We start from the raw sequence: 13896 nt of genomic DNA on the forward strand, positions 1-13896 counted from the left end.
AATTGCAAATTGATCGAGAACAACTGTATGATTACTTATTAATAATATAAACATGAAAATATTCGTGTGGAGGAAGTGCCAGAAGATCTTTCTTGAAGCCATTTTTTCTCATTCAAGAAACCTTTTTTCAAAGTTTACACAAAATTTTTGCCATCATTTCATGTGATATCATCGGCTTAGAGAATTTCCTGTTGTCTTTTAGCCAATCATAATCCAGAATTACAATGTGTAATTTGCACTGGTGTTACACTTTTTGAATGGTGTTACACTTAAATTGCACTGCTCTCAGCCAATCAGAATCAAGTAATTTTTTCATGTATATTATTTGAACAGAAGCGTATCACCTATTCTAGGTGATATGCTTCTGATTTGAAATAAAATTGACTGTTTACCCTGCGCGAGGCACAGTGGCCAAATGGTTAGTTCACTGGACTAACACAGTCCAAGTTTGCACACTGGTGGGGTCATCGTGTCGTGTAATAGTGCCCTTCTCCACCCATGGCCCAGTTGTTCAAAGCGTGGATAAATTATTGCTATCCCTATGCAGTGGAGAAGTGTTGACGAAATAAACTACACTATCAACTAGGAAATGTGTTATCCAGTGGATTGTGTTATCCACCCTTAAAACAACTGGAGCCAGGTGTATAAATGAATACTGTTTATGGGAATGTCCACCTAATGGAAGGTCTCCAGTTACATTTGGCGTACTTATGAGTTCCAGACATATCCACAACAAGAGGATCCCCAGGGTCGTAGCCAGAAAAAAAATTATGGCTGGGGCAATGTCCATGGTCAAATTCTCTTCCTAAGTATTCAGCATTATTTTACCTACCTGCTCCCAAAAAATATTAACTGAAGCAAGTGCCTCGATTTCCTTCCTGCTGGCTACAGCCCTGATCTCCACTTGTGGGGCACCTTATACATATACAACTTTAGGTTATGAGTGTTCACTTACATTGGAGAGCAGGTGTGACACAGTCGCCTCCCACCAATGTAGCCAGATTAAATTCCCGACCCTGCATTGCATGTGGGCCAAGTTTCTTGTTGGTTGGAGCATTTTTGTACAGTTCCTCCACAAAAACCAACACTTTCCCAATTCACTCAATTTACTTCAATTTGATTCAGAAACAATGGAGGAATAGCCAAAGTAAAAACAACACAAGAATGAAGTGCTCTGATTTCAAGTTTATTGCCACCATTCCAAGAACTAGGAGGAAGTACTACACTAGCTAATACCTTAAAACAAGGTTTCAATATCATAGCAATAAATTCCAAAATGAAGTTATGGTAGTCACAAAATATAAGATTTTCAAGTGTTCAAATGCTTCAATAATTTACTGATGTCACTATTTTTCACCCCTTAAATTGTACCCTCACTGTAACTACATGAATGAAGAAGAAAAAATTGTCAGTTACGTATTTAGCTTGAAGTAGTTACCTTCCATTGCCCAATGCAAGTTTTCTCTTTCATTTGACAATGAAAAGTGCATAATTTTGCTAATTTTTTACCAGCTCTCAATGAGGATGCCGTTGTAATTCATGGCATACATGATAATTCATTTCAAATTAAAAATTAGATTATGAGCTCAGGATTTCTATCACCTGATGATGGACTGGAGCGCAACCAGAAACAACTCTCCTGCACAGAAATTACAAGCAAATAATCTTATTGTTTTAATTAGCATAAATTTACTGGTTGTTCAACAGTTGTAAATGTGGACAAGTTAAACTGCGATCAGAAGGACTTCAAGCCAATCTACTCAGTTTTTGTTTGATACAATTAATTATTATTAATTAATATTAGTTGACAAAAATATTGTGGCATTTGTGGTATTTACTGGTTGCTACGGTAGTAATTCTCATACACCCATTACTAACTTATAACTTAACATATATCATAATTTGCTGATAGAATCCAGTACGTACTGTAGTATATTTACATGTCATAATGTGATGGTATTATTGTAGAATTTGCAAGAAGAATCTTTGAACAATGTCTGCTAATTATACGTCTGTATGACTAGAACATCAAGGGGTTTCAATAAGAGCTGGCAACTAAGCAAATTGACTGGCTGTGAAGACAATTTTGTCTACATGGTTTGACCATGTGGAGGAATGTTTTTCTTACAAAGGAGTTCAGTTTAAATAGTTTTGCCTGAATGTGAAAACCAGTTGCCTTCCTACAGAAAATCTTAAAAAAAACCCTGAAGTGCTCTTCAGATCTGAAGAGACACCTTTGAGTCTAATGGACCTGTTTACCCATGTTACACTTTTCCAATTTTTCCATTGCAACAAAAATTAAGTCCAACCAGTTGCTTTATCATGCCAAATTTAGTAAAATGTGAAGTTTCATAACCATCTGTTGCAAACTTAAGGAAATGTGGGACCCCAAACTTGCCACTTTATACAAAGAAATGTACACCAGAGGGAAAAAGCGTGAGTTTTTTTTTTCCTTCATATGAAAAATACGAAAAATTGTTGATATTGTGTAACATCTGTAAAAAGATCCATTTAATAGTGTGATAGACATTTTCTTCACAGGACATGCTTTGAATGAGCTGCGTAATATTGGAACTAGCAGAGAGCCAATATCCATGATGATTATCCTCATTATGATACTCTAACTTTTATTTTCAAGTCAATTACCCTCCTCCACAAAAAAAGACAATACAATGGGCACCACTATGAGTATTGCATTATTATTAATATTAATAAGAATTTATAATTGAATCATTTTCTTTTGACTCATTCATGATTGTATCTTAAATAAATGCTAGCACTGTCCAATATATATTTTGGTATAATTTATGAAGCTCAAAGTGGCATAAGTAATAGGAGATTCAACAGTGATTTGATTCTGGAAAATAGCACTCTTGACTACAAGCCATTAACTTGAGGATGGTGATGACAAGGAACTGTTAAAGCCGAGTTTCCAACACTCTAGTTAGTTTGACTTGGATTCCCTTGAAAATTTTACTAGAACCTTTTTTTTTCTATATTTCCATTCTTATTCTAGTTTCAATTGCCATAAATCTTCAGAACTTTCCTTCAAATTATAATAATAATAATTATTGTAGTTTGTAGACAACAGTGTTTCTTTAAGAATATGTAAGATCTATTGATATGCCTGTATTTGAAACAAATTTATCTTACATAACAGTACTTACATGTAATTTGTTAAAAGGAGCGTCTATTGTGAGTAATTCAAATAAATTTCAAGGTAATTTCCACATATCAAAATAAAATCTGTTTTAATAATAAATTATAATAAAATTCACTTTTTTGAAAATGAAAATAAGGGGCCTTCTTTACAAAGAACATACAACGTCAAATTTACACAACATTGAGTGCTAAATTAGAGGAACAGACAATTCTGCATCTAGTCACCCTGAATACTAGAAGCATTTAACTATGTTAAGTCACACCAAACCAAACTATGACACAAAAATTAACTACACATAGGTTAACCTTTACATTAAGTAAATAAATTAAAACTTTGTACAACAGGAAAATTTGTTTCAATTTACCATGTGGTATAATAATGTTAATAAATCATTATTCACCTGTTCCATAAAGTGTCAACTTCCATTTGGTCACCTTGCCTGCATAATCACCAGCAGCAGCAGAATCTTCATTGCTTTCTAATAACCCATCCAGATCACTCTCATCATTTGCAACTGGGAAAATTTGATCACGCATGTAGTCTCCTCCAAACCGGCCATGATGAATTTCATCATGATAATCGTCGTAATCATCTGTGATTTCATCTCGGCGGGCCTTCAGTAGATCATGCTGTATGAGGACACGTTCTCGCTCTTCGATGTCTGGCTTCTTGGGCTCCTCTGTCGCAAGCTTGTTGTGATGAAAGAGAAGTTTCCATTTTCCCTCTGCTGACTCACTCCATAAGTGCACTGTCATGAAGTCCCAGTCAGTCAGTCCAAATGTGTCTTTGTCGCTATGGCGGGTTGACAGCAACTGACTACTTGTTCCTCCTGGTGAGACAATATCTATGCTAATGTCTCCACGGAATGCCTTGGCTAATCTGAAGCTGACGGTCACTTGCACATGTTCAAGCTTCTTGACGTACCTCTCTGTCCCCTTACAAGCATCAGTGTCAACACTTAACTCCAGAGTACCACCAAGAGGAATGTGTCCATCTTCAACAGGGCCATCCACTGAACAGTTATGCTGTTCACCAACTGATGTCCAGTTCAGTGCGGCTGTCACCAGCTTACTAGCACTCAGGCGACCAAAGCCAAACTTGTGATTAAACAGCAACCCAGCAGCATTAGTGATCCAGCCATCATCTTGTGGGCTCGTCTTCACTGCTTCATGAACAACCAGGTGCTGCAGATCACGCCAGGTAAGATCTTTGTTGGCTTCCAGAACCAAGGCAAAGATGCCGGACGCCAATGGAGCTGCCGAAGATGTGCCGCGGAACCTTGTCGTACATTTATGCTTGAGATCAGTAGTGACCAAGTCAGCTTCACTGGAACCTCCACGATGAGTGTCCCCTGTGTATGTCACAGCCATGGTAGAAGAACACTGCTCATCATAATATGTAGAAAGACCATAACGACTGACTGCTCCTATTGAAATTGTGTAAATACTTGAAGTGTAACCATCACAGTTGCAGTCATCATCAGCTAGACCTCCGTTTCCAGTTGCCCACACGTATATTGAACCTTTTCCTATAGAGTAAAGAAACAAATTAAAAAGGAAACTATACAGCTAGTTTCAAGTTCTTGATTATTTTATCCTTCTCTTTCTGATGTATTCCTCAATGAACTTGTTTTATTTCTACAGTTTGAAAGGAATCTTGTACATCAAAAACATTTCTTGAAATATTGAAATGGTGGCGTGGCTCCTTTCAAAAAATTGGACACGTCTTTCTATATAATCCTGAAGAACATTGCTTGTCATTTCCAACCAATATTTTGCTGAAAGATTTGAATTCCTGACAGCACCACTGACAAAATTCTCACTCATGATTGGTTCTCTGGGTGTTTATTTGTCAAGGAATTGGTGTGCGATAACATGGGTGTCCAATTTCAGGTTTCCAATTTTAACTTTTTGCAACTGGTTACCTTCAATTGAATACCTATACTATTTGCCCATCAATTATTATTATGTAAACTTTAATGCCTTCCCTCTTAATCTTCCCTACAGTTGTTACAACTTATAAAAACCTCTATTGAAGTTCTCAATAATCTCAACTTGACAATCAGTCTATTGGTGGAAGTGAAACAAACTGCATGTAAAACTATTACATTCTATCATTTTTATGATGAGTCAAACAAGTAACAAAAAATGTTGCTCAAATAGCAGGGAGGGGTTTGCAACCCCCTCAACCCCTCCCTTGGAACTGCCTCTGCTGGGGCTGATCACCCTTCCCATGTTTTGAGAACTCAAGGTAAGAAAAATAACTTGTTGATATTTGACATCAGCTAGTAGTTAAGTGACTGCAAGGGCAAAGAAGAGCTCATAAGCATTAATTTTCCTCCTGTGTGGCACTCGCAATACGATATTGCCTATGGCACGTCTTTTAAGTCAGCTTGAAAGTAATGTAGCCATTTCCCAACATTTACCCACATTTCTTAGTACGAAAATTTGATTGCATGTGAGTATACTGTAAATACAACTTCTCTCATTCAGGAATTTTCGTCTTCCTTTGTTAAAAGGAAAAGAATCACCAAAGGAAGTGATCTACAAAAAGAATAAACTGGACACTAGGCATGCCAAATCATCACACCAGCCACTAGCAACATTTTTAGCTACATGGTATGCATATCTTTCCAGTTTTATTCTCAGCCTGCATGCTTGAGTCGTGACATGGCATGTGCATAATATCATTGGCATGACTGAAAGTATCATGTGCCTAAGGATGCAGACGGACAGTAAATATAAATGTTAATCTCCTTAAAAAGAACTAATATTTGTTTTGCTTTGTTTTAATGTTTCAGGAACGATCGACAAATTAGTTGACAGAAGTTTTCACTTTGTTCAACTTAGTGGGAAGATTGGAGAAAACCGAGTTAGAGACAGTAGCAGGGTCAACTGTATCAGCACTGAGTTGGAAGGAAGGAGTATTCTGAAATTGAGGTGACAATTGTACAACAACCATTCAAAGATTTTAATCATGCAAAATTCTTGGTGAAAGCAAAGCAACACAAGTGCAAATTGACACATTTGCCTCTGGGGCAAATGAAATTGTAATACAAGCATATAGTCTCTTAACTGAATAGTAATGCAAAACAGTAGGTATAAAATTAACTTACAATTCATGCTTGAGTGCTTCTGCAGAAATGTGAATAAACTGTTTAGAAATTTGCATTTTTAATGTGTTAAATGTGTTCCAATGATAATTTATAGAAGAGAATAAATTGCATTGTTTTTGCCTACATTTGCCCCTACTGTGAAACTCTTATTTTGGTTTGATGGACAAATCTACAGTATCACTCAGATCTAAGCGAACCAAACTTCGCTTTAACACCGTTTTGACAACGCGAAGGAATTAACGTGTGCACGTTTTGTACTTGCGTTTAGTATAGCAAATTTGGGTGAAAGTTGTACATATTGGCTTCATTTCAAAACTGTTTCAAAACTTCTTCTTCACAGGTTGTTTTTCACAGGTTTCAACCCTATGAAAAATGTTCTGTAAATATCACATGTACAGGTTTTGAAATTTTAGACCCTACGGGTAACAGTGCTAGTGCAGCTGTAAATAAGCTCAAAAACAAAGTTATCTTTTGCAGGTCTTTTCACAGATTGCCACCCTGTTAAAAGTGTCCTGTTCACAGGTTTTGAGATTTTAGACCCTGTTATAATATTGACAGGACCCTGTGCGTGCTCTGATTGGTCAAAAATCCATGTTTATCAGAGTATAAAACATATAAAAAGCATGTTTTATTGTTTTTCACCACATTGCCTCTATATCATTGAGCAAATGAAGAAGCCTAAGCCGTGTATTACACTGTGATAAAACACTCCGGACATTTGAGAACACTCAGACAAGAAATGTAGAAAACACTCGTCTGTGGTTCGTGTTTTCCATCGTGTTCTCATATGCCTGTGGTGTTTTATCGCAGTGTAATACACAGCTTAGGCTTCTTTATTTGTTAATGAAAAGCTTCCGAACAAGAGACTTTTTCACAGGTTTTTTCACAGGTTTTTTCACAGGTTTTTTCACAGGTTTTATCACTGTGAAACGTACCCTGTTCACAGGTTTTCAAAATTCCACACCCTGTGAAAAAACACATCCACTATTATATAACTTTAATTTCCTCTTCCGCATACATGCAAAATCAGATAAAGTTGTAATACGAGCTAAGAATCCAACGATTATCGAGCTAAGAATTCTTCGTGATTCTTTTCACTCATATGACGTACGCAAAAACGACAAAACTCTTTTACCTTTTCAATTTTAATTTGAAAGATGTGTGGATTAAGTGAAACGAGTGGGGTAACCTACGAAATAAGTACGTCAAGGCAACATTAAAGCTGAACTCCCACGCAATACTGAATAAATATCGTGTCCGACTTTAAAATTTTGATATTCGGTATTTGGTATTTGAAATAAAAAATCACAAAATATAATAATTCATAAATCTTTTTTTCTCTGAAGAGATAAAATTATTCTGTACATTTCTACATTACAGTAAGATGTTTATGTGTTAGTCAGAGTTGAGAGCTGATTCTAGGGTCAGAAAATGCATTATTAATGCGGAATGGAAACCACAACTTTCCGAATACTAAGACGAAATATTTTAGTAGCACATGATCAAACGATTTTGATTGCTTCACTATTACACTAAACGCATCGTTTTTCCACCCCACCGATTTTAACGAGAAGAGATTTACCATGTTGTCATTACTGATCGTTAAGCTTACCGTTTCGTCCGAATTTTGCGCCATCTTCGAAAGCTTTCCTTCCCAACGGTCCTGGTCTTCCGAAAGTCTTCCCGTCATCTTTAGGACCCCAGCAGTTACTGTAAATATCAATATAGTCAGATTTAAAACTAAGGGCGCTCGCTTCTAGCTTATCTGTTGCAGTTCCATCAAGCATTCGAACGCCGCCAAGTTTGACGTTGAAAGCCACTCCAACTCCGCATATTTCGTTATCTTCTTGAGCGCCAACTTCACCAGCGCATTTTGTGCCGTGAGCGTTGTAAGGATCGCTGTCGTTAGGGAAAGGATCATCATCGTTGTCGTTTAAATCAGTACTGGCCTTTGGATCGTAGTTTCTCTTCAAATCAGGATGTGTGTGATCCAAACCATCATCCAGTATACTGACAACAACACCGTTGCCCGTAAAACCCCGACGCCAAACATCTAGCACTTCGATGTCGGCCCCGATCAAATGCTCATCATTTTGTCCCCAGTTTAACAAATACCACTGCTTCTCCCATCCTGGGTCGTTAAATATCCTTTTGTAACGTTCTTCGCGGACTTTCCTCTCCAATTCTCGTTCTCTCAAGTAACCATTGGACAAGAAATCTCGCTTATTGCGCTCAAGTACCAGTTGCTGTTCGGCCCATTTAATCCTAGGATGATCATTCAGCTGCCGCGTTCTTTCCACTGCTCGACGTTTGACTCGAGCATTCGTTCCTTCATGGACAAACTCGAATACTCGCCGCATGTTCCCGACTCTGCCATTGTGTTTTAGATCAAAATCTCTTGCTATTTCATCGGCAAGCTTCTCGTTGTCTTCGTCTAGTTCGACCGCCCAGATATTTGTGTACACGCGCTTGCCATCTTCGAAAAGTTCGCCAAGATGATCGCTCGTTTCTATTTCGTCTTCCATTTCATATTGTTGAACAGGGATTGTTAAAGCTGCTACAAAAAGTAGCGACGTGAAAAGTAGTCTTCTCAGAATCATTTGAAAGGATTATTAAACGAAGAAGATTCTCCGTTCCTAACTATCGACAAAGCGACAGCTACTTTGACCCGACGTTTATATAATGATGACCGAAAGGCATTATTATGCCTAACGGCTGTTGTTTTCACAACATCCTCACACGCAAGACAACACAGGACACTACCCCAGGTGGGACGGTAATGAGTTTCTCAATTGCAACAGAAATGTGGAATTTCAAGACGACGATTAAGAATTAGTTTCTTGAATGAGTTTTATACTCAAATTTACGTCCGGGAAATGCATTAAAGTTTTAAAGTTTTCAACTTGATCAACAATTTTCGAGCTATTTTCTGTGACAAATTGCTTCCACCCCTCCTATCGTTAGTTAAATCTCTTCGTAGTTCCATATCATTGGTTCGCTTGAAGCCTTGTGGGTGCTAAAAATTAAGAACTCCGGAAAATTTAGCGACGAAATGCAAATAGAAGAAGCCAGTATTGCTAATCAACGGGACAGCTTTTTTCAAACTTGATGAGACGACACATAAAGTAAACATGGTATAAACTTTACAATCATGGCTTTTGCAATAAAATACTTTTTTTCCGAAAATAGATACGGTACTTGGGTAAGGCCGGCAGATTCAGACTACTTATTTCGCAACCTTATTTTCACACGTTCACTGGAAGAGGGTTTTATAACATGCCTAATATGTGATTTCATTTTACAAGGAAAGAATATTATTTTGTATCATGGTTATTTTCCTAGAAGTACAAATGCTTCTGAGACGAAAATCTGGTTACATTTAAAAAGTGGTGAAGGTTCTATTAAGATTCGAAGACAAATTCATTTCGAATAAATTCGTTCGACTCACTATTTTCACACAGAGGGACATGAATGAGTGCTTGAATGAGAATTTGCCTGGAGCTTTTTTATTTTTTTATTGTTTTTATTTTTTCATTTTTACTTAGTGATGTATAAATTGAAACTGAGAACAACAGAGCGAGCTGGTAGCAGCTGCAACGAGAGAGGATTTTTTCAACGTCAGAGGAAGCAAAAAAAAGTAAACTGTAATGACAATAATGTTTTCTAATGTGACAAAGACAAATATAGCAACCTATTAAAATCTAAGGCCAAAGATAGCTTATTCAGGGCCTACACGGTGCAATTAGAAAGCTTTTGAATGAGTAGAAATGCAAGAAAGTTCACGAAAAGGATTTTCCGCCTCTCAGGAACTAAATTTCAATAGACGTAAAGTTATCTTTTTGACGATCAACGTCAGGTACAGTTCATTTTAAAGAGTACAATGGATTTTTTTCTCATGTTAAATAAAAGACTGATAAGATTTTCTCGTTTACTGAATTAAACCTCTTTTCTGCGCTGGCCGTCACCCTGTTGATCAAGAAACTTCTCATGTTCGGCTTTGACAAGGTAAATCGAGGCACACTGAAGCAATTGTCAACTGACTTTATTTTTGTAAACAATTTTTCTTGTTTTGGGAAGACTGAGAGTTTTAAGATATGCCTGTGAGAGTTTAATCCGCCGGTGTTGTGTAAACACATTTTTGCTCACGTTTTAACCCTAAGTAAAATAACATTCCTTAGTCTTGACTCGGCGAACAATGGTAGACACGATGTAGAGTTGTTGTTGCTTTTTCCCAAAAACGAGTACTTCTGTAATTTCTCTCACAAGAGGAATACTTCTGCTTGATTTGAAGAGACCAATAAATGATTCTGGGTGAGTTTGGATAAAGTTTCGATTATTCTTGTCATTCATTAAACATGACCATAGCTACAGAAAAAAATCATGAGGCAATGTCCGTGTGAAACTTAAGGTGTTCACGATGACTATAAACAGTGAAAAAAGAAAGAAAATGTATGAGGCAAGTGTCTTGGTTCGCTTGTTACTAGCTATGACCCTGTTAAAACTTCCGCTTCAGCCGGTAAGCAAAAGAAAGTGTGAAAACTGCATCGGATTCAAGATAAAACAGGCCGTATGTACATGCTAATGCATTTAGCCTCTCAGGGACAATTGAGTTATGCATGTGCATGGCCGAGTATTCAAGTGTCAAGATCACAAAAACAGTCGATCGACCTTCTCCCCCACTTCAGTGCCGAGAGGAATATGACGGACCGCTAGAACTTTTCTGTAATATTTACAACAACAATGTTTGGTGAAAATCGAGGGCGACTAAGGTACTGAGCCCTATTAAAATTCGCTGGTCACTTCTAAGGTAAACTAAGATTCCCTAATATGTTGCTTTTTCAGATTATTAGTTTTTTCACACTAGTAAGTAATGAGCGGCCAGTTTACTCGTGCTAGTAAGCGTGTGCTGCAGCCTTGCGGCTGAGCGGAAGCCCGGAAAGCCCTAAAGCCTAAAGCAGTATAATTCAACTCAGCTGCTGGTTGACATGACACTGGACTTTCTCGAAGTCCTTTGCCTGCTGGTAGTCCTGGCATGAATGTTTTTCGCGCTTTTCATCTAATTCAAACTCGGGTTTTGAGTGGCTGTTCTCGCTTCGAGCTCCGCTTTCAAAGCCGGCTCGGCTTAAGAGCAAGTTCATATGCAATGATCATTGCACAGCAAGATGTTTACCACCCAGTGTAAATCATAATTATCGACTTACGGCTCTTATCAAATAACTATATTGCTGTTTCAAGTCTGTTTGTAGATCTTATGTGGGATTACTATATAAGCTGGAAGATACTGTCGTTCTCAGGGCTAGACGCATAATGCTCTAAATGGTTTAATACCTTGTAGATCTTACTGAAAAGTTATCGTCGTGTTTGATTAATTCCCAGTGAATTCATATAAAAATGGTCCGTGCTGGCCGGATCTGCAAGACCGGGAGTTTGCACAGCTCGCAAAAGTTAGACTTGTTTGGGCGATCAATGTGGTCCTGTATTAGGGGCCCTATTGAAACAGTTATGACTAATTTCGCAGTCAACTCGAAGAAAGGATATTTCAACAGCTGTTCAGCCAACAGCAACTGAACAGCATAGCTGGCTGAACAACATAGCTGGCGCAGCTGACATGCATGCAAAATAATCCGACTATTCAACAGACACGAATTATTATCAATTATCCCAACTGAAAGAATGAATATACCGCAGATAAGAGACTAGATCTAGTCTCTTGACCGCAGATTTTTGACCAAAACAAAAAACAATTTCAAGCTGTCTTGCGCCAATAGAATGACCTTTACCTCTCCGGCATTGTCCACTTCCTATTAATTATTTTATTTGATTTTTTCAGGTGACTGAAATTTTTCATTTTTGTCAGCTACAACTGACGTCGTGAGTTTTAGGGCGTTGACTTGCTTAATTTTTTGTGAACAGTCCACGCAAAATATTCATTGAAAATAGAAAACAATCCCAAACAGCCTGCCTCGGTGACTGTTTCGAAGATAATTTGAAAAGAGTCTGAAAGAAACGCTTTCAAAGCAGGTAGGAATACAGACGACTCACAGATGCCTTCCTCGGTTTTAAGTCCGGATTGTCTTTTCTTCAAAACCACAGACAAAACCGTAAAGAGTGAAATCCTTAAGGAATGAATAAATCATTCAGAGTCAAACATTTATTTGCGTTGTGCGATGGAGCTGCCTGGTATCACTAGCAAGCTAGTAAGGATACGCTAAGCGTATAATGAAACTGACAATTAAAAACTGGCAACAGCTTTACAGAACTGAGGGGATAGTAAGTGGGGGCTTACAGAAGTTAAAACGATGACTCGAAGAGAAACTTCGATTCGCAAGAGGAAATTCAAAGTCGGCGAAAGATATACCGGAATCAAAAAAGAAAAGAACTCGCTAATTAAAAATTTTGAAGCGATGATGGGGTTTTCAACATGCTCGCTATCGGTTTAGGGAGGGAGCGGGGGCGAAGCATAAGATAACGTGTTTAAAATAAATTTGAAATTAAGAGGATATCTATGTTGTTTCTCGTGGGTGTCGGTTATTGTCGGCTCATTGTTTCTTTCGTCTCACACCGCTCATCCCACAAGTTTACAAAGACATCTTTCCCGCCATTATGCCAAAAATTCAGGAAATTTTGGTTTCCGGTTTGGTCCGACCGGAATACTTGACCGGTGGGACTAAAATTTGCTGTTCCATTTTGACAAGCCGGTTTGTATACAAGCCGGTTTGTATTTGTATACTCTTCAGTACATTCACTTTTGAATCAGAGGTTCGTTACAGAAATCCGCTGTGTGAGGTGAGTGTAGGTGCAAAGTCGAAAATTGTAACTGCTGGCACTGTTTGCTTTGCCTTTTTTTGAGCATTTTCGAAACTAACGTCTCCCGTTGAACCGCCAACCCTGGTAAAAATATGCTAAACCTGTCACCAGAAGCTAAAAAACGTGGTATTCTGACTTCAAGAGAGTATCAAGGTACCCAACGTAATCCTTCTTAAGTTATTTTTAGACATGGTACCCAGTTCTTTCGCAGATGTTACTCGCGTGTTGCCTGGATGTGTGCGTGGAGGATCTGCTTATGTTTCGTTTCGTTTCAAAGCAAAAGGAAACCTCCAATGCTGTGGGATGACTTCTTTGATATTTTGATTACAAGCAAAGGAGCTTCGGCCCTCGTTTTGTTTCAATTAATTTCGAAACTTTAATAAAAGTTTAAATAAGAGACAGACGGTCCCCTGCACAAACAAAAACAACTGAATAAACCGCAGAGAAATGTTCAGACAAATGAGTGCAAAACAAACAAACGCCCAAACACAACGCAACCGAACAAACAGATGGTCCAAATTGCAAAGTAGCTCGAAATAGTTTTCACTGTACGCCAAACAAGTTTTGCAAATTCTCCTCTAAATACAGTTTGGTCATAGTACCAGCATGAAATTTACCACGGAAATGAAAGACACATCATAGATTCATTTCATTATATTTTTTTCCCAAAACCTGTTACCATGGCAATCATATGACGCATTCAGTTGTGCACTCAAAATTTGAATCTATTGTCTTATTTAGAAAACGGGTCGGCGAAATCTTCTCAAACCCCTATATTAGATGTTATCAGCAATGATCTCCAGAATATTTA

General features: G+C 37.9%; 1 protein-coding gene across 1 annotated transcript; it reads right to left on the reverse strand.

Annotated features, from left to right (window-relative positions):
* Positions 1–1165: 1165 nt before the first annotated feature.
* Positions 1166–8984, reverse strand: LOC110043052 (PC3-like endoprotease variant B). The gene is made up of 2 exons (XM_020748454.2): positions 7891–8984; positions 1166–4691 (listed from the first exon to the last, which is right to left on the reverse strand). The coding sequence occupies exons 1-2, from the start codon at positions 8876–8878 to the stop codon at positions 3556–3558; spliced, it is 2124 nt and encodes a 707-aa protein (XP_020604113.2). The 5' UTR covers positions 8879–8984; the 3' UTR covers positions 1166–3555.
* Between the last annotated feature and the right edge of the window lie 4912 nt (positions 8985–13896).

This window comes from Orbicella faveolata, unplaced genomic scaffold (assembly GCF_042242905.1).
Source record: "Orbicella faveolata isolate gen_17 unplaced genomic scaffold, um_ofav_v1 contig_35, whole genome shotgun sequence".
Taxonomy (NCBI): Eukaryota; Metazoa; Cnidaria; class Anthozoa; order Scleractinia; family Merulinidae; genus Orbicella; species Orbicella faveolata.